General features: G+C 34.9%; 2 protein-coding genes across 2 annotated transcripts in view; one reads left to right on the top strand and one right to left on the bottom strand.

The window, feature by feature from the left end:
* LOC123549763 (alpha-1-macroglobulin-like) overlaps nt 1-24,373 on the bottom strand; it is a 644,650-nt gene that overhangs the window by 212,600 nt on the left and 407,677 nt on the right. The gene's annotated exons all lie outside the window — the stretch shown is intronic.
* LOC123549767 (FMRFamide receptor-like) overlaps nt 21,159-24,373 on the top strand; it is a 71,674-nt gene continuing 68,459 nt past the window's right edge. The window contains exon 1 of the mRNA XM_045338115.2: nt 21,159-21,756. Within this exon, the coding sequence (XP_045194050.1) occupies nt 21,723-21,756 (34 nt within the window). The 5' untranslated portion in view covers nt 21,159-21,722. The remainder of the gene's footprint in view (nt 21,757-24,373) is intronic.

Below are 24,373 nucleotides of genomic sequence, written 5' to 3'. Positions count from 1 at the left end.
TATGAGCCGCGCCATGAGAAAACCAACATAGTGGCTTTGCGACCAGCATGGATCCAGACCAGCCTGCGCATCCGCGCAGTCTGGTCAGGATCCATGCTGTTCGCTAAAGGTTTCTTTAATTGCAATAGGCTTTGAAAGCGAACAGCATGGATCCTGACCAGACTGCGCGGATGCGCAGGCTGGTCTGGATCCATGCTGGTCGCAAACCCACTATGTTGGTTTTCTCATGACACAGCTCATATGATATTTTGATCAAAATCAATAACATTAAGCTTTCTCATCTGATTTGTTAACAGGCATTGTGGTTTTTCACTGAACAAAAAAAAATTGGCAATTAAAATAAGAAGATTAGAAGTAGGGATAACCTTGGAGTCAGAACTGAGTCGCAGAAATTGGATACTGTTGATTCATTGCATAAATACATAATATACTGTTGATTCATTGTTTAAATACATAATATACTGTTGATTCATTGCATAAATACATAATATACTGTTGATTCATTGTTTAAATACATAATATACTGTTGATTCATTGCATAAATACATAATATACTGTTGATTCATTGTTTAAACACATATACAATCCAATATTTGAGTTTATATCAAGTTTATACAAATAATATATTTAATATAAGTTCTTGTCCCTTTTCAATCAGTTTAAGCTTTTGCAGCAGGTTTATACAAAAAGATCAGTTACACTGCTCTAGTCAATAATGAATGTGCATTTAACATGTTACACTTTAACAACAGCCTACAACAAGAGATCAAAAAAGATAAAACTATGCAGAAACACATTGTTTTGGTGGATCAAAAAAGCTGTCACTATGGAAAAGAATTCAGTTGTTGATCTGTTAGATTAAATTCAATGTCTACATAAAGAAATAATTGTAATATAGATTCTGTTTCATCCTCAAATTCTGTGGAATGAAAGTGATTTTGCCTAAATTGCAAGGACAATTGGAAAAAGTCTAATTTGAACAACATTTGTTTTTTTTTCTGGGAATAGAAATAAGTCTAATATAGATTCTGTTTTCTCCTTAATATTCTGTCGCATGGAAGTGAGATTTATATTGTAAATTGCCAGGGAATATTAAAAAAGTCTAATTTCAAGAATATTTGTTTTTTGTGAGTGTCTGAATTAGTAATAAGAAGTTCCATTCTTTTTTAAACAAAAACATATTAATTTACATGTATATTGATAAGCAATCAGGGGAAAATAAAATGAAAGGAAACAAATAAAGAAATTGAAACTTTTCTTAGACAAAATTTTAAAACTTGTACATTTTTATCAAACAATGTATTGTTTGAATTCATTTTTAAGAAAAGTCCAATAATTATTATATTCCTCTTCCTTTGATATTTTAAATAGTTGTAAACTGTCTCTTAAAAGACATTTTACAGCAAATGTTTGTGCAGAACTGTTTGAGCATCAAACTATACATAAGAGTGTAATACAGATTGGACAAGACAAATTATGTTCAATCTATTACCTCCAAGTGTGACCTTGACCTTTGAGCTTAAATCCTACCAACAGCATTAAGAATATCCATCCATTCTTAAAAAAGTTTTAGACCAGAAACAAAAATCACTTAAACCTACTTGTCTCGACCTCTTAGCAAGTTGTAAGGGTTTACAGGGACTATTTATGCAACAAGTTATTTGAAACTCATCCATGCCTGGTATTTTACAGACTGGGCAATTATGGGACCAGACAGACTGATAGATACAGGACTATAAACAATCCGGTAAATTCTACAACATCCAAACAAATAAACTGCTCTTCATTTGAAGTGCAAGACAGAAATAATCTAGCCTCAATTTGAAGAACAATCCATAAGGACAATATAACTTAAAAACCTTAACACTAAATTTATCAGAACATTAAGGATTGTCATCTGGAATGCAAAGTGGTATCAAAGCTCTCCAATCAAAATAACAACAGAAAGCAAAGATTGGCAACTAAAATAAAATCATAGCTGTAATATGTGAATTAAGGGAATGTAGTGTAACTGTTTTGGAATACAGGTATCTAGTGTAAAGTCTTTACCTAAAAAACTGATCATATTTTAGAGCAGAACCTGGATGTAACATGAACACAATAAGGCATCTCGTGGAAAATTCATATTTTTAGATCAAACAGGATGCTGCAGACTTTCAAAGCCATCTGAAAACATATTTTACATTTTGGCAAAAATTCTCAAATCTTAATGCAATATCCATTGAAAATGCAATACTCACATTGAATTCGACAAGAGATAATAGCCAACATTATTCATAAAGATGACAATCATGTTCCCTACAATAATTTTTCTGCCCAAGAAAATTTTACACAAATTGGTATTTCCATTTTGATTATTTGCTGACAACAAGCAAATATCATGTGAAGTTTAGCGATGTAGGTCACAGAGTTCTCCAAGCACGAAACATTATACTAAGGGTCTGAACACAGAATACAAGCACTCATTAGAAACAATTTTCACAGTCATTGGTAGAAAATGTGGTCACCTTGACGTTTGACCTTTGCCCTACTGCTCCTCTAAACAAAAGCAATCATAGTCAAAGACAAGGAAGTTGCTAAGTCTGCAGTAATGGTGGTCAAAGTTCTTAAGTTGCTAAGTCTGCAGTAATGGTGGTCAAAGTTCTTAAGTTGCTAAGTCTGCAGTAATGGTGGTCAAAGTTCTTAAGTTGCTAAGTCTGCAGTAATGGTGGTCAAAGTTCTTAAGTTGCTAAGTCTGCAGTAATGGTGGTCAAAGTTCAAAGTCTTCTCTAGATTTTGATTAGGAAGCTTTTCAGGTCACAATTGAAGTACAAATTAACAACAACCACCACTTTTTGTTAGTTTTGATTACAATTTGGACTTTCATATGTGCATGAATGAGACAAATCATGAGTCAAATGTCCTAGATTTTGATAGGTAACAACTTTTTCAGTTTTTTTTGTACAAAAGTCTCTACAGCTTATTGCATTTTTTTTCTGCTTGATCTAGATCTACATGTATTTGGTTTATTTTAACATGACTTATCCATCGATTACAAATGAATATTCCCTAGATTACGAAGCCATTCAATAAAATAACAAGAGGGCCATAAAGGCCCTGTATCGCTCACCTGACCTATTGACCTAAAGATCATCAAGATTAACATTCTGACCAAGTTTCATTAAGATATGGTCATAAATGTGGCCTCTAAAGTGTTAACTAGCTATTCCTTTGATTTGACCCCATGACCTAGTTTTTGACCCACATGACCCAGATTCGAACCTGACCTAAAGATCATCAAGTTTAACATTCTGACTAAGTTTCATGAAGATACAGTCATAAATGTGGCCTCTAGAATGTTAACAAGCTTTTCCTTTGATTTGACCTAGTGACCTAGTTTTTGACCCCACCTGACCCAGATTTAAACTTGACCTTAAAGATCATCAAGGTTAACATTCTGACCAAGTTTCATTAAGATATGGTCATACAGTGCAAACTAGCTTTTCCTTTGATTTGACCGGGTGACCTAGTTTTTGATCCTACATGACCCAGATACAAACTGGACCTTAAAATCATCATGATTAACATTCTGACCAAGTTTCATGAAGATACATCATAAATGCGGCCTCTACAGTGTTAAAAAGCTTTTCCTCTGACTTGACCTGGTGACCTAGTTTTTGACCCCAGATGACCCAATATCGTATGCGTCCAAGATTTTATTGAGGGTAACATTCTAACCAAGTTTTATTAAGATTGAGCCAAAATTGTGACCTCTAGAATGTTAACAAGCTTTTCCTTTGATTTGACCTAGTTTTTGATGGCAGATGACCCAATATCGAACTCGTCCAAGAATTTATTGAGGGTAACATTCTAACCAAGTTTCATTAAGATTGGGCCAAAAATGTGACCTCTAGAGAGTTAACAAGCTTTTCTTTTGATTTGACCTGGTGACCTAGTTTTTGACCCCAGATGACCCAATATCGAACTCGTTCAAGATTTTATTAAGGGTAACATTCTGACCAAGTTTCATTAAGATTAGGCCAAAAATGTGACCTCTAGGTGTTAACAAGCTTTTCCTTTGATTTGACCTGGTGACCTAGTTTTTGACCCCAGATGACCCAATATCATGCAGTGGATCTAGTTATAATACTTGAGTCGGCCGCTAATATTGTAATGTTGTCAACACAATAAGCTAGAAAAGCGAATGTGAGCATTTTTTTCTTGTGGAAATACTGAATCAGAGTTCTGCAAGAGGTATTTTTTCCTGTGGTTATTGCTATCTAAAAGATTATATCAATGAGAGAGCGTTTTAAAACACTTTTAGGGCATTAAGAATTACGTACATATCAAATAAAAAATGTCACGAGACCATTATTAGCAACGCGTCAAGTTAATCAGTTTGTCCTTATGATGGGCCGTTTCCTGGAACCCCACTAATTGGGTCACAGTTCTGCAGGCGACTATAAAAATTTACACACAGGCACTTGGAAACCAAGAACTCACAGAACTGTCGTCTGCTTCGGTGAAAAATTCGAGAAACTGGCGTCTACATTGTTTGCAAATGGCGGGCTACTATTAAAGGGGAGAAACTCTGTCAGGCAACAAAACGTTCGAATGCACGTGCGTATATCCAATAGGGCCGATTTAATGTTGGCGTACTTTTAATTGTCAATATAGAGTCGAAAACAGGGCTAGATGGACAATATTAACAATTATGTTCAACACAATATAGATCTAGTCAAACTTTTAATATGTAGCATCATTATGAAACACGAAGGAAGTTATTTTGTCGTTTATTTTCCGTATAGATCTGACATCAATGTTGCAATATGAAGAACTTCTACTGTTGCATAGATATAAGTAAGGAGGTAAAACAACTTTTCGATAATCGTTGTATCTAGGTAAGATGGTAGTAATTTGTCAGATGTGCCTCGTCCGTTTGAATACAATGTAGTCCGTATCAGTATGTAGATATATATAGTACCATTTTCATGCCTAGTAAAGGTCCCTTTACATCTTAATAAAATTCGATTGTACACAGAGATGTCTGTGGATGATTTATTTCAAAGTTAGTGTCGAAACTGCAGGGTAAAGTGGAATAGGTAGTTCCTGATGTTTTCCCACGCAACATTTACGTTTTTATCACGTGTCTCAGTCATACACGACTCTAAGGCAAATTCGTAAAACTTCAACTGACAAAATTCCGAGAGTTTTTCATGACCTTTATTTGGGTTACAAATACACATTTTGTCACATGACACCAGCACTGGTTTTTCAAGGAAGCGGACTCGAGAGTGGTTCAAGTAAGCTTGAAGGTGTCATCACAATCGAACTTAGATGTACAAAACGTTTTTAGTATTCACCTGGACAGCTGCTTAAAACAAAACAAAAACCATAGCACTTCTGATTACCAGGAATGGTGCGTTGCTTATAGCACGCCCTTGAAAGTACAATGGATACAAATCTTTACACATTCGATTAATTACAAACGGCCGCGTTTAAAATTGTGTTATTGACATTTTACTAAGATTCTTGTTTGCAGAAAATAATCAACGAGACATTTCGAAATTGCCACGTCAGTTTTTGTTATTCCACCATTAAAAATTGTTTTGCATTTGTCCAAATCTACGAGTACCCTGCAAAACCACTGTGACCACGGTGAGAATATAAGGTTCTATGTTACTTCTAAGACAGTAAACTATCTAAACATAAAAGGAATAAGGTCAGTAATTCGGTCGAAAATGTGCTTCCGTGGTGTAGTCGAAAGAAGTCCATAATAAATAGATCCTAATTTTCCCATTTTTTGCGCAAATTCGTGTAGAACGAGTGCTTTAATCACCGTTTCTCACTACTAGAAGACATTCTGCATGAAATGAGACGGTTTTCATGTTCATACACCCCACATGGCAAGTTTTGCAGATCGAAACCGGAAGTAGGTGTTTATTGCGCGGACGAGAGTAAATATGCGCCATTTTTAGGGTAGCAGACCACAACTGACTGGCATTTCACTAGGAACTACATAACCCCCTATTTTCTTTTCATTTTTTCGTTAATTTGTGATAGAACTTTCGTGAAAAATAGGTGTAGGAAAAAGTGATGTTCTCTAAAGATACGTAAAGACGATATGAAGTTGTCGTTTTTTATATGAAACAAAGAAGGATTTGAATTACTGACCTTTAACCTATAAGAGCTGAAATAAGACTTTCTCGAAACACATCGCAATTAGTCTTAATAGTCATAGATCGGTTGTTTATGATATAAAAGGGTGTTTTCAATGCAAAATAATAGTGAAATTTGAAAATTTTTGAATTTTGACCATATTTTGAGAAGATGCGCCTATTCAGCAGCGATTTCTGGGATTAAAAAGCCAGTATTTTGTCTCCAGAATGTCAGAAAATGCACAAAATGCATCCTTTGGGTCTTATTCATGACGGAATGAATGATATTTCAGAATCCAAGTGAAAAATAATGCAAACGAGTGAAACTTTTACCAAAATATACAATAAAAGGGCCATAGGGCCAAAATTTAGCCCAGTAAATTGGTAGGGGGTGGCTTCTATTAAATGTCTATATTTCTCTAAAATCTCGAAATTTCACAATGAAACTTGGCAATATGTTTGGTATTACATCTTTCTTGAAAATAGAAATGAAAATTATGTGATATTTGAAAAGAAACATTTCTTATATAAGGAATAAGGTCAGTAATTCGGTCGAAAATGTGCTTCCGTGGTGTAGTCGAAAGAAGTCCATAATAAATAGATCCTAATTTTCCCATTTTTTGCGCAAATTCGTGTAGAACGAGTGCTTTAATCACCGTTTCTCACTACTAGAAGACATTCTGCATGAAATGAGACGGTTTTCATGTTCATACACCCCACATGGCAAGTTTTGCAGATCGAAACCGGAAGTAGGTGTTTATTGCGCGGACGAGAGTAAATATGCGCCATTTTTAGGGTAGCAGACCACAACTGACTGGCATTTCACTAGGAACTACATAACCCCCTATTTTCTTTTCATTTTTTCGTTAATTTGTGATAGAACTTTCGTGAAAAATAGGTGTAGGAAAAAGTGATGTTCTCTAAAGATACGTAAAGACGATATGAAGTTGTCGTTTTTTATATGAAACAAAGAAGGATTTGAATTACTGACCTTTAACCTATAAGAGCTGAAATAAGACTTTCTCGAAACACATCGCAATTAGTCTTAATAGTCATAGATCGGTTGTTTATGATATAAAAGGGTGTTTTCAATGCAAAATAATAGTGAAATTTGAAAATTTTTGAATTTTGACCATATTTTGAGAAGATGCGCCTATTCAGCAGCGATTTCTGGGATTAAAAAGCCAGTATTTTGTCTCCAGAATGTCAGAAAATGCACAAAATGCATCCTTTTGGGTCTTATTCATGACGGAATGAATGATATTTCAGAATCCAAGTGAAAAATAATGCAAACGAGTGAAACTTTTACCAAAATATACAATAAAAGGGCCATAGGGCCAAAATTTAGCCCAGTAAATTGGTAGGGGGTGGCTTCTATTAAATGTCTATATTTCTCTAAAATCTCGAAATTTCACAATGAAACTTGGCAATATGTTTGGTATTACATCTTTCTTGAAAATAGAAATGAAAATTATGTGATATTTGAAAAGAAACATTTCTTATATAAGGAATAAGGTCAGTAATTCGGTCGAAAATGTGCTTCCGTGGTGTAGTCGAAAGAAGTCCATAATAAATAGATCCTAATTTTCCCATTTTTTGCGCAAATTCGTGTAGAACGAGTGCTTTAATCACCGTTTCTCACTACTAGAAGACATTCTGCATGAAATGAGACGGTTTTCATGTTCATACACCCCACATGGCAAGTTTTGCAGATCGAAACCGGAAGTAGGTGTTTATTGCGCGGACGAGAGTAAATATGCGCCATTTTTAGGGTAGCAGACCACAACTGACTGGCATTTCACTAGGAACTACATAACCCCCTATTTTCTTTTCATTTTTTCGTTAATTTGTGATAGAACTTTCGTGAAAAATAGGTTGTAGGAAAAAGTGATGTTCTCTAAAGATACGTAAAGACGATATGAAGTTGTCGTTTTTTATATGAAACAAAGAAGGATTTGAATTACTGACCTTTAACCTATAAGAGCTGAAATAAGACTTTCTCGAAACACATCGCAATTAGTCTTAATAGTCATAGATCGGTTGTTTATGATATAAAAGGGTGTTTTCAATGCAAAATAATAGTGAAATTTGAAAATTTTTGAATTTTGACCATATTTTGAGAAGATGCGCCTATTCAGCAGCGATTTCTGGGATTAAAAAGCCAGTATTTTGTCTCCAGAATGTCAGAAAATGCACAAAATGCATCCTTTTGGGTCTTATTCATGACGGAATGAATGATATTTCAGAATCCAAGTGAAAAATAATGCAAACGAGTGAAACTTTTACCAAAATATACAATAAAAGGGCCATAGGGCCAAAATTTAGCCCAGTAAATTGGTAGGGGTGGCTTCTATTAAATGTCTATATTTCTCTAAAATCTCGAAATTTCACAATGAAACTTGGCAATATGTTTGGTATTACATCTTTCTTGAAAATAGAAATGAAAATTATGTGATATTTGAAAAGAAACATTTCTTATATAAGGAATAAGGTCAGTAATTCGGTCGAAAATGTGCTTCCGTGGTGTAGTCGAAAGAAGTCCATAATAAATAGATCCTAATTTTCCCATTTTTTGCGCAAATTCGTGTAGAACGAGTGCTTTAATCACCGTTTCTCACTACTAGAAGACATTCTGCATGAAATTAGACGGTTTTCATGTTCATACACCCCACATGGCAAGTTTTGCAGATCGAAACCGGAAGTAGGTGTTTATTGCGCGGACGAGAGTAAATATGCGCCATTTTTAGGGTAGCAGACCACAACTGACTGGCATTTCACTAGGAACTACATAACCCCCTATTTTTCTTTTCATTTTTTTCGTTAATTTGTGATAGAACTTTCATGAAAAATAGGTGAAGGAAAAAGTGATGTTCTCTAAAGATACGTAAAGACGATATGAAGTTGTCGTTTTTTATATGAAACAAAGAAGGATTTGAATTACTGACCTTTAACCTATAAGAGCTGAAATAAGACTTTCTCGAAACACATCGCAATTAGTCTTAATAGTCATAGATCGGTTGTTTATGATATAAAAGGGTGTTTTCAATGCAAAATAATAGTGAAATTTGAAAATTTTTGAATTTTGACCATATTTTGAGAAGATGCGCCTATTCAGCAGCGATTTCTGGGATTAAAAAGCCAGTATTTTGTCTCCAGAATGTCAGAAAATGCACAAAATGCATCCTTTTGGGTCTTATTCATGACGGAATGAATGATATTTCAGAATCCAAGTGAAAAATAATGCAAACGAGTGAAACTTTTACCAAAATATACAATAAAAGGGCCATAGGGCCAAAATTTAGCCCAGTAAATTGGTAGGGGGTGGCTTCTATTAAATGTCTATATTTCTCTAAAATCTCGAAATTTCACAATGAAACTTGGCAATATGTTTGGTATTACATCTTTCTTGAAAATAGAAATGAAAATTATGTGATATTTGAAAAGAAACATTTCTTATATAAGGAATAAGGTCAGTAATTCGGTCGAAAATGTGCTTCCGTGGTGTAGTCGAAAGAAGTCCATAATAAATAGATCCTAATTTTCCCATTTTTTGCGCAAATTCGTGTAGAACGAGTGCTTTAATCACCGTTTCTCACTACTAGAAGACATTCTGCATGAAATGAGACGGTTTTCATGTTCATACACCCCACATGGCAAGTTTTGCAGATCGAAACCGGAAGTAGGTGTTTATTGCGCGGACGAGAGTAAATATGCGCCATTTTTAGGGTAGCAGACCACAACTGACTGGCATTTCACTAGGAACTACATAACCCCCTATTTTCTTTTCATTTTTTCGTTAATTTGTGATAGAACTTTCGTGAAAAATAGGTGTAGGAAAAAGTGATGTTCTCTAAAGATACGTAAAGACGATATGAAGTTGTCGTTTTTTATATGAAACAAAGAAGGATTTGAATTACTGACCTTTAACCTATAAGAGCTGAAATAAGACTTTCTCGAAACACATCGCAATTAGTCTTAATAGTCATAGATCGGTTGTTTATGATATAAAAGGGTGTTTTCAATGCAAAATAATAGTGAAATTTGAAAATTTTTGAATTTTGACCATATTTGAGAAGATGCGCCTATTCAGCAGCGATTTCTGGGATTAAAAAGCCAGTATTTTGTCTCCAGAATGTCAGAAAATGCACAAAATGCATCCTTTTGGGTCTTATTCATGACGGAATGAATGATATTTCAGAATCCAAGTGAAAAATAATGCAAACGAGTGAAACTTTTACCAAAATATACAATAAAAGGGCCATAGGGCCAAAATTTAGCCCAGTAAATTGGTAGGGGGTGGCTTCTATTAAATGTCTATATTTCTCTAAAATCTCGAAATTTCACAATGAAACTTGGCAATATGTTTGGTATTACATCTTTCTTGAAAATAGAAATGAAAATTATGTGATATTTGAAAAGAAACATTTCTTATATAAGGAATAAGGTCAGTAATTCGGTCGAAAATGTGCTTCCGTGGTGTAGTCGAAAGAAGTCCATAATAAATAGATCCTAATTTTCCCATTTTTTGCGCAAATTCGTGTAGAACGAGTGCTTTAATCACCGTTTCTCACTACTAGAAGACATTCTGCATGAAATGAGACGGTTTTCATGTTCATACACCCCACATGGCAAGTTTTGCAGATCGAAACCGGAAGTAGGTGTTTATTGCGCGGACGAGAGTAAATATGCGCCATTTTTAGGGTAGCAGACCACAACTGACTGGCATTTCACTAGGAACTACATAACCCCCTATTTTCTTTTCATTTTTTCGTTAATTTGTGATAGAACTTTCGTGAAAAATAGGTGTAGGAAAAAGTGATGTTCTCTAAAGATACGTAAAGACGATATGAAGTTGTCGTTTTTTATATGAAACAAAGAAGGATTTGAATTACTGACCTTTAACCTATAAGAGCTGAAATAAGACTTTCTCGAAACACATCGCAATTAGTCTTAATAGTCATAGATCGGTTGTTTATGATATAAAAGGGTGTTTTCAATGCAAAATAATAGTGAAATTTGAAAATTTTTGAATTTTGACCATATTTTGAGAAGATGCGCCTATTCAGCAGCGATTTCTGGGATTAAAAAGCCAGTATTTTGTCTCCAGAATGTCAGAAAATGCACAAAATGCATCCTTTTGGGTCTTATTCATGACGGAATGAATGATATTTCAGAATCCAAGTGAAAAATAATGCAAACGAGTGAAACTTTTACCAAAATATACAATAAAAGGGCCATAGGGCCAAAATTTAGCCCAGTAAATTGGTAGGGGGTGGCTTCTATTAAATGTCTATATTTCTCTAAAATCTCGAAATTTCACAATGAAACTTGGCAATATGTTTGGTATTACATCTTTCTTGAAAATAGAAATGAAAATTATGTGATATTTGAAAAGAAACATTTCTTATATAAGGAATAAGGTCAGTAATTCGGTCGAAAATGTGCTTCCGTGGTGTAGTCGAAAGAAGTCCATAATAAATAGATCCTAATTTTCCCATTTTTTGCGCAAATTCGTGTAGAACGAGTGCTTTAATCACCGTTTCTCACTACTAGAAGACATTCTGCATGAAATGAGACGGTTTTCATGTTCATACACCCCACATGGCAAGTTTTGCAGATCGAAACCGGAAGTAGGTGTTTATTGCGCGGACGAGAGTAAATATGCGCCATTTTTAGGGTAGCAGACCACAACTGACTGGCATTTCACTAGGAACTACATAACCCCCTATTTTCTTTTCATTTTTTCGTTAATTTGTGATAGAACTTTCGTGAAAAATAGGTGTAGGAAAAAGTGATGTTCTCTAAAGATACGTAAAGACGATATGAAGTTGTCGTTTTTTATATGAAACAAAGAAGGATTTGAATTACTGACCTTTAACCTAAATGACTACATTTTTGACCGTTGGAGACCTGAACCTTTATGATGAAAACTACGTCCTATCTGCGTTAAAATGACGGCCAATGCAGTCTCGAAAGAGACATAGGCCTAACTACAATAATAATTATGTTTGAACTAAAACATTTTTTTCGCTACCGCTGTACTTGATTTCTACATTTCGACCATTTTTCTATCTAACTAAAACCTGGTATTATATTGCCCTTAGAAAAAAATGTTCGAGAATTGACAGCTTTATTGTCTTTTTATAACTGAATGAATCATTTAAAAAATGATGATCAAATTTAACGCAACCACAAGTAAAAGCTCTTTTCCATTCAATGATGAATGATCACAGAAAACACATGTTGCGAATATAATGGCAAAGTTCTAATCAATATCAGAGACAGCGAAGGTTGTGTCAAGTGAAGGACATATCAGAAAGAAAATGGAGTTAGTGAGATCTAAGCCAAAGATCTCTAGGAAACATTTGATCAATGTATCGTATATTCTTCTGAATATTATACTACTTATTTTCGAGACAGATCATTTTATTAGACAAATGGGTAAGCAACTAAACGCAAATGAGATACGGTCTCCAGAGTGTCGTTTAATATATAACGTCTCCAAGACGGTTCTTGGTATTAAAATGAATTCATAGGACGAACATTCAAGAATATGAGACAATGAGGCTGTGAAAGCTTTACATTCATTTATTAGGGTTTCTTTATTTGTTTTTGACAGAATATGATTATCTGACGAGTTTAAATCATTTTTAATAATCAAAACCTCAAGGTGACTTTGCTCAATGTTGCTAGGAAACCAAGAAGCGGTGACGACGCGCATTTTCTGTCGTTGTCATGGAAACATTTTTGTACATATTATGGTCTTGAAAAGAAGACCAGTCCTTGTCTATATTAAACGATTTTTATAGTTAACCTTGTACTGTACAAAACTTTATTTTACTATTAATAAAGGACTAGCAAGGGTATTTATGAAAATAGATAACAGCAAGAAAAACTTACCGAACAAGTTTACTTTCAACTCGCTAAAAAGATTTTCGTGGAAATTTGAATGAAATCCTGTGAAGTAAGCACCGAACATGAAATGTCATATCAATTTTCGACAGCTAGGTGTTTTAACTTTTATTTCACAGTAAGATTAGATATATGTATGCAGATTTAATATTAAAAAAAAAATACGGTTTTGCTTAAAATTACAATCAATTATTTAAAATTCGTGTCCATTAAACTGTTATTATATATGACACAAGTTATGTATCCATGGATAGGTAATTATTTATACATGATTTTGCATTATTTACACAATATACGACAAATGCCTTATTTGTTTGTTTTTGTTGGGTTTAACGTTGCACCGACACAATTATAGGTCATGTGGCGACTTTCCAGCTTTGATGGTGGAGATAGACCCCAGATGCCCCTCCGTGCATTTTTTCATCACGAACGGGCACCTGGGTAGAACCACCGACCTTCCGTACGCCAGCTTGATGACTTCCTCACATGAAGAATTCAACGACAAAAGCCTTAAGTCCAATAACGAGTCTACATTACTTTCCTAGATACAGTACCATTGTCGTTTTTCTCAATGACCCTCGAATACTTTGTTAGGTGAATTAATTTTCGTTCGTGACAACGCAATTTTCGCAAATCATGTACAAGTCGGCAAAATTAATCATACCATAATCAACAAAGATGATATTTAATACCGCTCAATCGATCAAATATTGATGGGGAGATTACACCACTGCACAAGAAACATAAAAGTTGTGGCGAGATTATAACATAACATCAAAAATTCAGTAGTGATTGCGTTCGGACGCATCATCATTTAAAGTTACTGGTATTTTAAAAGCGATTGTGAAAAAAGCCATGTCAAGTTTTGCCAATGGTAACTTGTTTGACGGGTTAACATATTTCAACAGTAATTCAGACAGTTATCCTGACAAGTGTACTATTGCTGAAACCCAAACATCTTCTTTATCTAGCTCAACATTACTTGGATTCAGTGTTGCTTTATTTTCTGGTCCTTTGGGATCATAGATTCCTTTCAATACCTGTGTAATAGACTGCCGCTAAAGCTGATGCTAGGGGTGTGAGGTGCACTTTCCATTACCTCTCATGAACAAACTCGATCTGCTGTTATTTTGCTTGGTTGTAGTCTATGCCTCCAAAGGATCTTCTTACACGTGAGAACAGAAATACCTTCCGTCAAATTGTCAAGGAGAATATGTACGTTAAATTAAGCGTTGCCATGTAAATGAACAAGAAACCGACTGGAAGTTATAGAACCGGAAGAGGTAAGTTACCCCAGCGGGCACACGACGTCATTTCAACGTTGAAATATGGTTGAAATATGGTCAGGTCATAAAACAACGTTGATCCAACGGTGATTCAACGTCGAACTCTCAACGAAGAGATGTTGTCAAAAATCAACGTTGTTTCAACGTTGAAATAAGGTTGATCTTTCAACGTTGAAATATGGTCGAAATTACGACGTTGTTTCAACGTTGAAAAATGGTTGATATCTGACTAATGTCAGAGATATAAACTATGTATATATATGCATTGTCTTGCCGATTCTTTTAGTTTGAAACAAAACATAATTCAAATAGCATCTACAAATACCTATGTAGTATAAGACATCTACCTTAATTTTCCACGGAAAAATGAACATGTATCTAAACTGTTGGGGAAAAAAATGAAATTAGATAGATATGTTGGTTCAAAAGTTTGATAATTTCCTTAATTCATTATAGAACTGACAGGTAAATTTTTTTTTATTGTATTTTCAAAATACAATGTATTTATTAGCGTTCCAAAATTCATGAAAATGGACTAAAACTTGTAGATGATATTTTTGCACTTCCCGAAAAATGTTACTCATTGTTATTGTAATTTGGGTGTTGTCTAGCTCTTTTCGAAATGGTTTAATTACTTTTAATAATAATATTAATACATTTTAAAATATTTGGGATGATTATACTGGGATTTGTTGGGAAAATTTATAACACGTTTGTAACCATGGTAACCAAAGGTCCATCTCTCTCTACACATGTTACCTATTAGTCACGCCTGTATCCTGGTATTAGTTTACACATTAATTCAGTTAGTCTGATAGAGGTTTAAGCTAGCTGTTTATACATCATGTACAAAAGAATGGTGCAGAGGAAGTGAGTACAATACTTTAAACATTATTATAACTTAGTAATTATATTCATCAATAATATTATATTTAAAAGACTGACGTGTATGTACTTTAATATCATTAGTTTTTTTTTTAATCTGCATTTTTCTTTAAAATCGACTCATACTTAAAAACTTGGAGGGGATATAGCTTAATCAGAAAATGTTGATAATATTTCAAATGCATCCATTAATTGTTTTATTGATCAGCACGTTATTCATCATCACTGTTTTTGCATTTTTATTTAATTTACATGAAAATTTTAAATGATAATTGTAAAACACTCAAATCCTTTAATACATTTCAGGTGATACCAGGTCCAGTTGTTTTGCCGTGATGAAGGTTTTGAGAACTAAGCTATTAATGGACTTACTATGTTATTTAGATAAAAGACGATCACAGATCTATGAAATAAAGATCAGAAAATATACATGCTGATTACAAGTGCTAGATAAATAAAAAAAACTATGCCTGAAATACCAGTTCTTTTATATTCGTTGGATTATGGTTGGAATTCACATTTAAAACAGACAATGATGCCTTATTTTTTCTTGTCATAAAGACATCATTATAATGCATCACAAAAATGTCTTTTAAGATACGTCATATTTCAAATTTGAAAAACCGTCGGGATTTCAACCATATTTCAACCACCAACCGTCAGGATTTCAACCATATTTCAACGTTGAAATATGGTTGAAATCCTGACGTTGTTTCAACGTTGAAATTTCAACGTCATTTCACCTTTCAAATCCAACTATATTTCAACGTTGTTTCAACGTTGAAGTCTGACGTTGTTTCAACGTTGTTGTGCCCGCTGGGACTGCTGACATGAGTTATTTATTTTCTGAGCTTCGTCAGTACAGATCATAAACCGTCTAATTAGTCGTCGCACATATGTTGCTGAATGGAGCGCTCTTTTTCATCTTTAAGTTCTGGAGTGTGTAACGGCGGATTCTGCAGCTGTAACATATTTCTATTTAATCTGCAAACAAGCTGTAAAACTGAACACATGCTTAGTCCAAGGTAAAGGATTAAGAATCAGAAATCGGTTTCAATTATGTAAGTTTACAATAATATGCGACCAGTGCGGTCCCACTTATGCCCGTGCTGGGGGAGTGAGTTCCAGGACCTCTCATGAACATACTAAAACCTTATCTCTGTTGTTTGTATGTTTGTTGGTTTTGGGTTTAACGCCGTTTTTCAACAGTATTTCAGTCGTGTAACGGCGGGCAGTTAACCAGTGTTGCTGGATTCTGTACCAGTACAAACCTGTTCTCCGCAAGTAACTGCCAACTTCCCCGCATGAATCAGAGGTGGAGGACAAATGATTTCAGACAAGACACAATGTCAATTGTCACGAAGAACAAACGACCCGCCCGGGGATCGAACTCACGGCCCCGCGATCCGCACTCTTCCTATTGAGCTAAGCGGGCGGGCCTTATCTTTTTTATGTTGCTTGACTGCGGTCATTGCTATTTTTTTGTTAACTATCAAAACAGCATTATGTAAGAGTCGTGAAGTCTCCGCGTGTTTGGACACAGTGTTGTGTTATTTCCATTCATTTCGGCTTCATGGAATCCATCCAATATAACTGTATGATAAAATCGTCGGTTGCCTGAGGAGCGTTGCGTATTTCATTACCTCTCTTATAAAGACTCAATCAATAGCTTGCCTGGCACATACATGTGTTAGTTACGTCATTTGTAAAGGTTTCATTTTGAAAGAGTTTAAAATCGACCATTTCATTTCATATGTTGGGTTTACAGTCGCAACCACACAATGTAGATCATATTCTAATATGCCTGTCTCTGTTAAAACACGCTTACGCTAGAATGACGTCACGTTAACGTGCGGTGACGTCAAAGTTTTTGTTGCGACCAAGAAAGAGCGCTACTATATTTTATCTACTGTTTTAGATTAAAGACATTAGAATTGAAATAATTTATAGCAAAAGTGTGCTTTAACACTATTTATGCACGATGGGCGGTTATACGTCGTACAAATAATTTCACGAGGGCACAGCCCTCGTGAAATTATTACGCCCGACGTATAACCGCCCATCGTGCATAAATAGTGTTAAAGCACACTTTTGCTATAAATTATTTCTTAATTGCGACTTTTCCATCTTTTGATGGTGCAGGAAGAATCAAGCTGCCACTCCATGAATTATTTCACTTAGGTAAAAACCACCGAACTTCCGTAAGCCGGTTGGGTGGTTTTCCAACGTGAAGAATTCTACATCGTGAGCAATGTTTGAAACCCACATCAGGTGAGGGGCAAGAGACTGTGTCAGCGTCATTAAACACTCGACCACGGAGGTCCACTGGTATTGTTTCAGGCACGGGCGTGCACTTTGGTAGAACCACCAACCTTCTGTAAGCCAGCTAGATGGCTTCTTGGGATGGCAACTTGGGATGGCGTCTTGGGTTGGCTTCTTCACATGAATTCTACACCTCCAGCGAGGTTTCGAATCCATATAGGTGAGGGGCACGTGATTCTACGTCAGCGACCTTCACACTTTTTAACCGATCCAAGCAAGCATATGCAAGTGGAAGTTCAGATAACGACGCTAACGCATCTCTTGCAGAAACTTTCGGCCGCCGGTACAATTCAGCGTAAGTCGCATGCACCGTTGTTGATTGAAAAGCAATCGATCGTAGTTCTGTCTGAATTGCAGTCTACCTCGAAAACAATGCAGGACTTCTTGTCCAGACCAGTCATTCCGACCAAAGGGGGTAGACTATTGTTGGTTTCTTTCATGCAAAAATATCACCCGTCGTTTTGATTCGCTTGTTGAAACTTCGGCGTCAAATAGCATGCATAAATGTGTACGCCTTACATGACGCAATGACGTCAGGTCGAATTTTTGTGTATAGTTAGCCTATTTGGTCCCTGTGTTCATACATGTCCTTTAAATATAAATGATTGCGAAAAATATTATTGGAAATCCATCTAGAGGGCCCCGAAATAATTTGCGAACATGTCATGTGAAATTCTGATCAGTTATTCAGGACGAAAATCTAGCATCAATGGCGTACATCTATAATGGCTCATATCCGGCTTTGTCATGTAAGATGAAACTAAACCGGTCATATCCTTGCGTACCATGACGATTATTTGATACATATCTATCAAAACTCAGAATAAACAAGCAAATTCGATGAATTGGTATCCCCCGCCGAAAGGGTTTGTGGTGAGGAATGGCAAAAAAATATATCCGGCAAAAAGTTAAGGATGTTAATAAGAAGCAAATAATTTCATTAGTCAAAATCAATTTAACAGAAAACAAATGTTTAATTAAAGAGTACATAATAAATGTATGATACTTTGATCCTGACTAAAGAAGTTATTTTGAATGGGATATGCTTACTGTAATAAGCTTAGCTTTTAAAATTAAATGCAGTTAATTGAAATATGAGCTTGAAGTTTAACTGGAACAAAATATTGTCTTTGAGTGGTTTGGCACCAGGTGTTGTTGTTTAACATGTACATTTGAACTTAAAAAAACAGATGTCCTTATGAGAACACTGGTAAGATATCTTGAACATGACTGAGGGCAAGGCTTGTGCAGTCACAACTTAACATGTTGAAGGTTTGAACATTTAAAAAAAAAAAAAAAAGGAATGGAAATATATATATGTATATATATTTATTTTTTAAGGGTGTGGGGGTGCGGGGGAACGGGAGAGGAAACAAAATTTCACATGTTGATTATATTGATGGAAAATTAAAAATGAAAAACAAGAGGGTCATGACGACCCTGGATCGCTCACCAGAGTAATATGAGATACATGTTTCTAATGTCAAACTGATGATTTTTAGATATTTTTTGGAAGATTTTCCGATGTACAATCAAGTAACCCCTGGGGCGGGGCCAATTTTACCCCGGGGGTCATGATTTGAACAAAGTTTGTAGAAGTCTACAAGGAAATGTTACATATCAAATATCTAAGATCTAGGCCTTCTGGTTTATTTTTAGCAAATTTATGAAGATTTCCCTATGTACAATCAAGTAACCCCTGGGGCGGGGTCAATTTGACCCTGGGGGGTCAAGATTTGAACCAATTTTGTAGAGGTCCACTAGGCAATGCTACCTGTCAAATATCTAAGCTCTAGGCCTTCTGGTTTATTTTTAGAAAATTTTGAAGATTTTTCTATGTACAATCAAGTAACCCCATGGGGCGGGGTCAATTTGACCCCGGGGGTCCTGATTTGAACAAATTTTGTAGAAGTCTACTAGGCAATGCTACATGTCAAATATCTAAGATCTAGGCCTTCTAGTTTATTTTTAGACATTTTTTGAAGATTTTCCTATGTAAAATCAAGTGACCCCTGGAGCAGGGTCAATTTTGACCCAGGGGTCATGATTTGAACAAATTTTGTAGAGGTCCACTAGGCAATGCTACACGTGAAATATCTAAGCTCTAGGCCTTCTGGTTTATTTTTAGAAAATTTTGAAGATTTTTTTATGTACAATGAAGTAACCCCATGGGGCGGGGTCATTTTGACCCTGGGGGTCATGATTTGAACAAATTTTGTAGAAGTCTATTAGGCAATGCTACAGGTCAAATACCTAAGATCTAGGCCTTCTGGTTTATTTTTAGAAAATTTTTGAAGATTTTCCTATGTAAAATCAAGTGACCCCTGAAGCGGGGTCAATTTTGACCCCGGGGGTCATGATTTGAACAAATTTTGTAGAGGTCCACTAGGCAATGCTACATGTGAAATATCTAAGCTCTAGGCCTTCTGGTTTATTTTTAGAAAATTTTTGAAGATTTTCCTATGTAAAATCAAGTGACCCCTGGGGCTGGGTCAATTTTGACCCTGGGGTCATGATTTGAACAAGTTTTGTAGATGTCTACTAGGCAATGCTACATGTGAAATATCTAAGCTCTAGGCCTTCTGGTTTATTTTTAGAAATTTTTTGAAGATTTTCCTATGTAAAATCAAGTGACCCGTGGGGCGGGGTCAATTTTGACCCCGGGGTCATGATTTGAACAATCTTAGTAGAGGTCCATTAGGCAATGCCACAAGTCAAATATCTAAGCTCTAGGGCTTCTGGTTTTTGAGAAGAAGATTTTTAAAGATTTTTTTAAAGATGTAAAATCAAGTGACCCCTGGGGTGGCGTCAATTTTGACCCTGGGGCCACCCCGGGTGAACAAGGCAAGTGGGCGACCAGGTGTGGGTGCGCAACTTCACATGTTTATAATAAATGTTCACAGAAAAGAATGAAAGAAATTTAATGAAATTCTGCCAAATGGCAAGTTTGTTATGTACAAATATGTGGATTTTTAGACAATTAAAGGGCAATAACTCTGCAGTTACAAAAGAAATCCATACGAAATTGTGTGTGCACAACCACATTATGGTGCTCTAAATTCTGTTAAAGTTTCATAGTTCAAGGTCAAATATATCAAAAGTTATGATGCATAAATTGCCATATTTATAGTACCCTATATAGTTAACACTAGAAACTTCTAAGGGCCATAACTCTCGTGTTACTTGGGCAATCTGACTGAAACTTGACGGGCCGCAAGAACTCATAGTGGTGAACATGTATATGAAGTTTTAAAGAAATATTCCCAACCATTTCCTAGATATGGATCCGGACGGACGGACGGACGGAAGGACGGACGGACGGAAAGACGGACGGAAGGACGGACGTTCTAACGAAACGGTATTTATGTGACACCCCCATTGTTCTCTCTATTGTTCTAACAGTCACATAAAAAGAAAAAAGTCACATAAACAGAACGGAATGAATGACATCAAAGAGAAAGTACCGTTACGCAGTCACTTAACCATCATTTCGCGGGCACGGACGGACGGACGGAAGGACAACGCCAAAACTATATCCCTCCGACTTTCGTCGGGGGATAACAACAAAAAAGCCAATATGTTTTTGTTTTATAAATTCAGCGGATCGGACTGTATATCTGCCTATATCGGAAGAACGCAAGAACTATTAAGGCGGTTATCTAGGATAGAGGCAGGCAATTGGTCTGTATTTAAGATGATATGGTGACAGTTTTAAGCACATTGACCGAAAAGATTATTAGTCCGCATGTTCTCTGGAATATGTAAGATTTTACCATAAATGTTGGATTACATAATATATATGGCTACAGCTCTAAGGGAATGTATATTCCGCGGATCAGACAACTAAGATTCAGATTCAAGACCATGCTGGGATGAAAATGTGGAAATCAAGGACTAAAGGTTTGGCCTCCAACGAACTGCTTTTCAAGTGTTTATTAAATACTGTGCTAATATCGTAATTAATTCAATATCTTTGATGTTTGAGAGAAGAATCATCCCGTGTGGCAAGAATCGATAGGGAATAGAAAGGCCAACGTTTTACCATTGCAACTGGGAGACTTACTAGAAGGTGGTAAGCTGAACAAAAAAAGTTTGACAAATACGATTTAACTATTACTTTGAACGTTCCAAGAAGTCTATAAGGAAACCGTAATAAAGAAACGTAAACAAAAGAAAGATTATGGATATAAATAACTGGAATGACAGTACTAAACGTAAGTATATGTATATATATAAACTTTCTATTACATATAAGCTGTTCTTGTAATAGTTGAATAAATGCATGCTAGGGACGCGCGGGAAAATTATAAAAGGAAATTCAACAGAATTAAAAATTATGCTAGGTCTGTAAATGTTACTGTATTTAGTTATTCCTGTCATTAAAAATATTAGCATATATTTCTACTAAAATAATAATTGCCTCAAGTGATTTCAAGCAACTTTTTTCATAGTGATATTACGTAAGCACGTACTTTTTTTGTTTTATCTTTTTTCCAATTCCCATTCCAATTTTGTATCACCGTATTTGCATATGAGTTTGTTCCAAGTATATAAAACCAGTTTCTTATAATTTAACACTTATTTAAAGTAATACAAGATCAAAGCTGCTGTAGAACAGTTATATAAACAAATGAATATAAAGTAATCTTATAAATATATTTAAACAGTACTGGTTACGGCAATGATAATTCATTCACGGTAGGCAACAGTAACATGTAAAAGGAACATGTAACAAACAATACAATGTAACGGAACAGTAACATGTAACAGTAGCATTTAACAGAACACTTGCATGTAACAGTAACATATAACGGAACAGTAACATGTAACGGAACAGCAACACGCAACAGTAACATGTAACGGGATAGTTATATGTAATAGCAACATGTAACGAAATAGTAACAGAAAAGTAACAGTAACTCAAACATGTACCAACACAACAGTGACATGTAAAAGAAACATGTAACGCCAACAGTTAATATGAAACAGAAAATATAACAGAAAAGTAACATGTAACAGAAACATGTTATGGAATAGGAACATGTAACAGAACAGTAACAGATTCATGTAACGGAACTGTATCATAACAGAACAGTAACAGATTCATGTAACGGAACTGTATCATAACAGAACAGTAACAGATTCATGTAACGGAACTGTATCATAAAAATGTAACAGAAACACTTTATAGAATAGTAACATGTAACGGAACAGTAACATGAAGTTTAATGGGAAAAATATCAGCAGAAAAAAAAACGCGAATTGTGCAACACACGAACAAACAACATAATTACTTAAAACACATTTCTAATACTTCACTTAAGTGATTTATTTCTTGGAAATGATTCTAAAAAGCCATGTTCTGGTTTTCAGCTAACAGTTTTTCTATTAGTGTAATGTTAATTAAGCTCATTAACGCGGAAAGCAAAATCACGTGTTTTTTCATACGCCGGAGATCACCGTCGTTAAGGAAAAAGAAATATCATTAAAGCAAATACCGTATCCAGCCTTTCTACATGTATAGGGCAAAAGGTGACTAGGTTTTTGTCATGAATGTTAAGCTCTGTGGTGTAAATATGAAATTAAAAGGAATTTGTTCGTGAACAGGCTTATGTAAGTAAATTTACTTGATGCTACTTTGCTTTTTTACATAATTTCTAACAGCTATGAGGGCATTCTTACAAAGCAGTTTTTAAAGGTATAAAATTGAAAAAAGATATCAAATGCCAGCAACAGATTTGAAGCTATATTAGACCCAAATTTTTATATTAATTTATCTTAACACAATTTAACATGTCCGTGTGTATAACAATACTGTGTAGAAGTTTTTAAAGCTTAGAACGGTATAAATGTGTACTATCGGCCGGTATAAATGTGTACTATCACCGAAAGCTGGAAGTTATTTTTTTTAAATGATTGTTACATGGCACTGAATGATGAATGTAATTCATATATGTATTCAATTTAAATTCATTTTCAAGTTAGAATAAAAAAAATATTCATAGAGTTTCGCTAATCACTGTAAAAATATACACATAACTGTTTTAAAGGTATAAAAAGCAGTGCTGTGGACCTACATGTATTTAAAAAAAATGACTACTGGAAGAAAGCAATTATGAATACAGATCCTATGACTTGATACTTAGATAAAAATTGAATAGATATATATAACCAATCTTGATACAAATGCATTTCTAATTTTGATTTAAAATCCGTAAAATGTATTTCTTTCATGTCCTTTTTTAATCAGGAATTCAGGAACCGTTTTAAAAAAACAATTGTTTAAATAAAATCAACTTAAGATGAAGTTTTTCTTTTTCTTTTTTTTTTTGTGGGGGATGTACCTTGTCTTTTATTGTACTACAAATTAATCATAATGAGCGGAAACTATTCACTATTATTACTATTTCATTGCTGTGTTACCTTTCAAATCAAACATAAAATTGGGGTTTATTACTTATAGCAAACATACACAAGACGTAAAAGAAACACTTTATTGCAATTACAAACACCTTGTTCACAGCCTATATGATATCCTTAAACAAACGGTGTTAATGCTGTATACATACTATCATACGAAAGCTATGTGCTAGGCCGGTGCCAATCATTTCCTCTCAATTACAAAATCCTCGTTAAGCAGCTTCTAGTCAATGTAATCTATTTTATTTTGGAATCAGGTCTGCCATTCCTCTGGCAAAATACTGATTAATTTGTGGCAAATCTTTAGAATATCACAGTGTTAACTCCTCCATGAACTGTTTCAGGCTTGTATAGCTATTATAGTGGTAATCTTACATAATACCGGGGAAACAAAGTAATAAAGCATAAATT

Source organism: Mercenaria mercenaria, chromosome 6 (assembly GCF_021730395.1).
Source record: "Mercenaria mercenaria strain notata chromosome 6, MADL_Memer_1, whole genome shotgun sequence".
In the NCBI taxonomy this organism is placed as follows: Eukaryota; Metazoa; Mollusca; class Bivalvia; order Venerida; family Veneridae; genus Mercenaria; species Mercenaria mercenaria.
The sequence above is the reverse complement of the archived record's forward strand: the minus strand, read 5'-3'. Positions and strand labels throughout refer to the sequence as shown.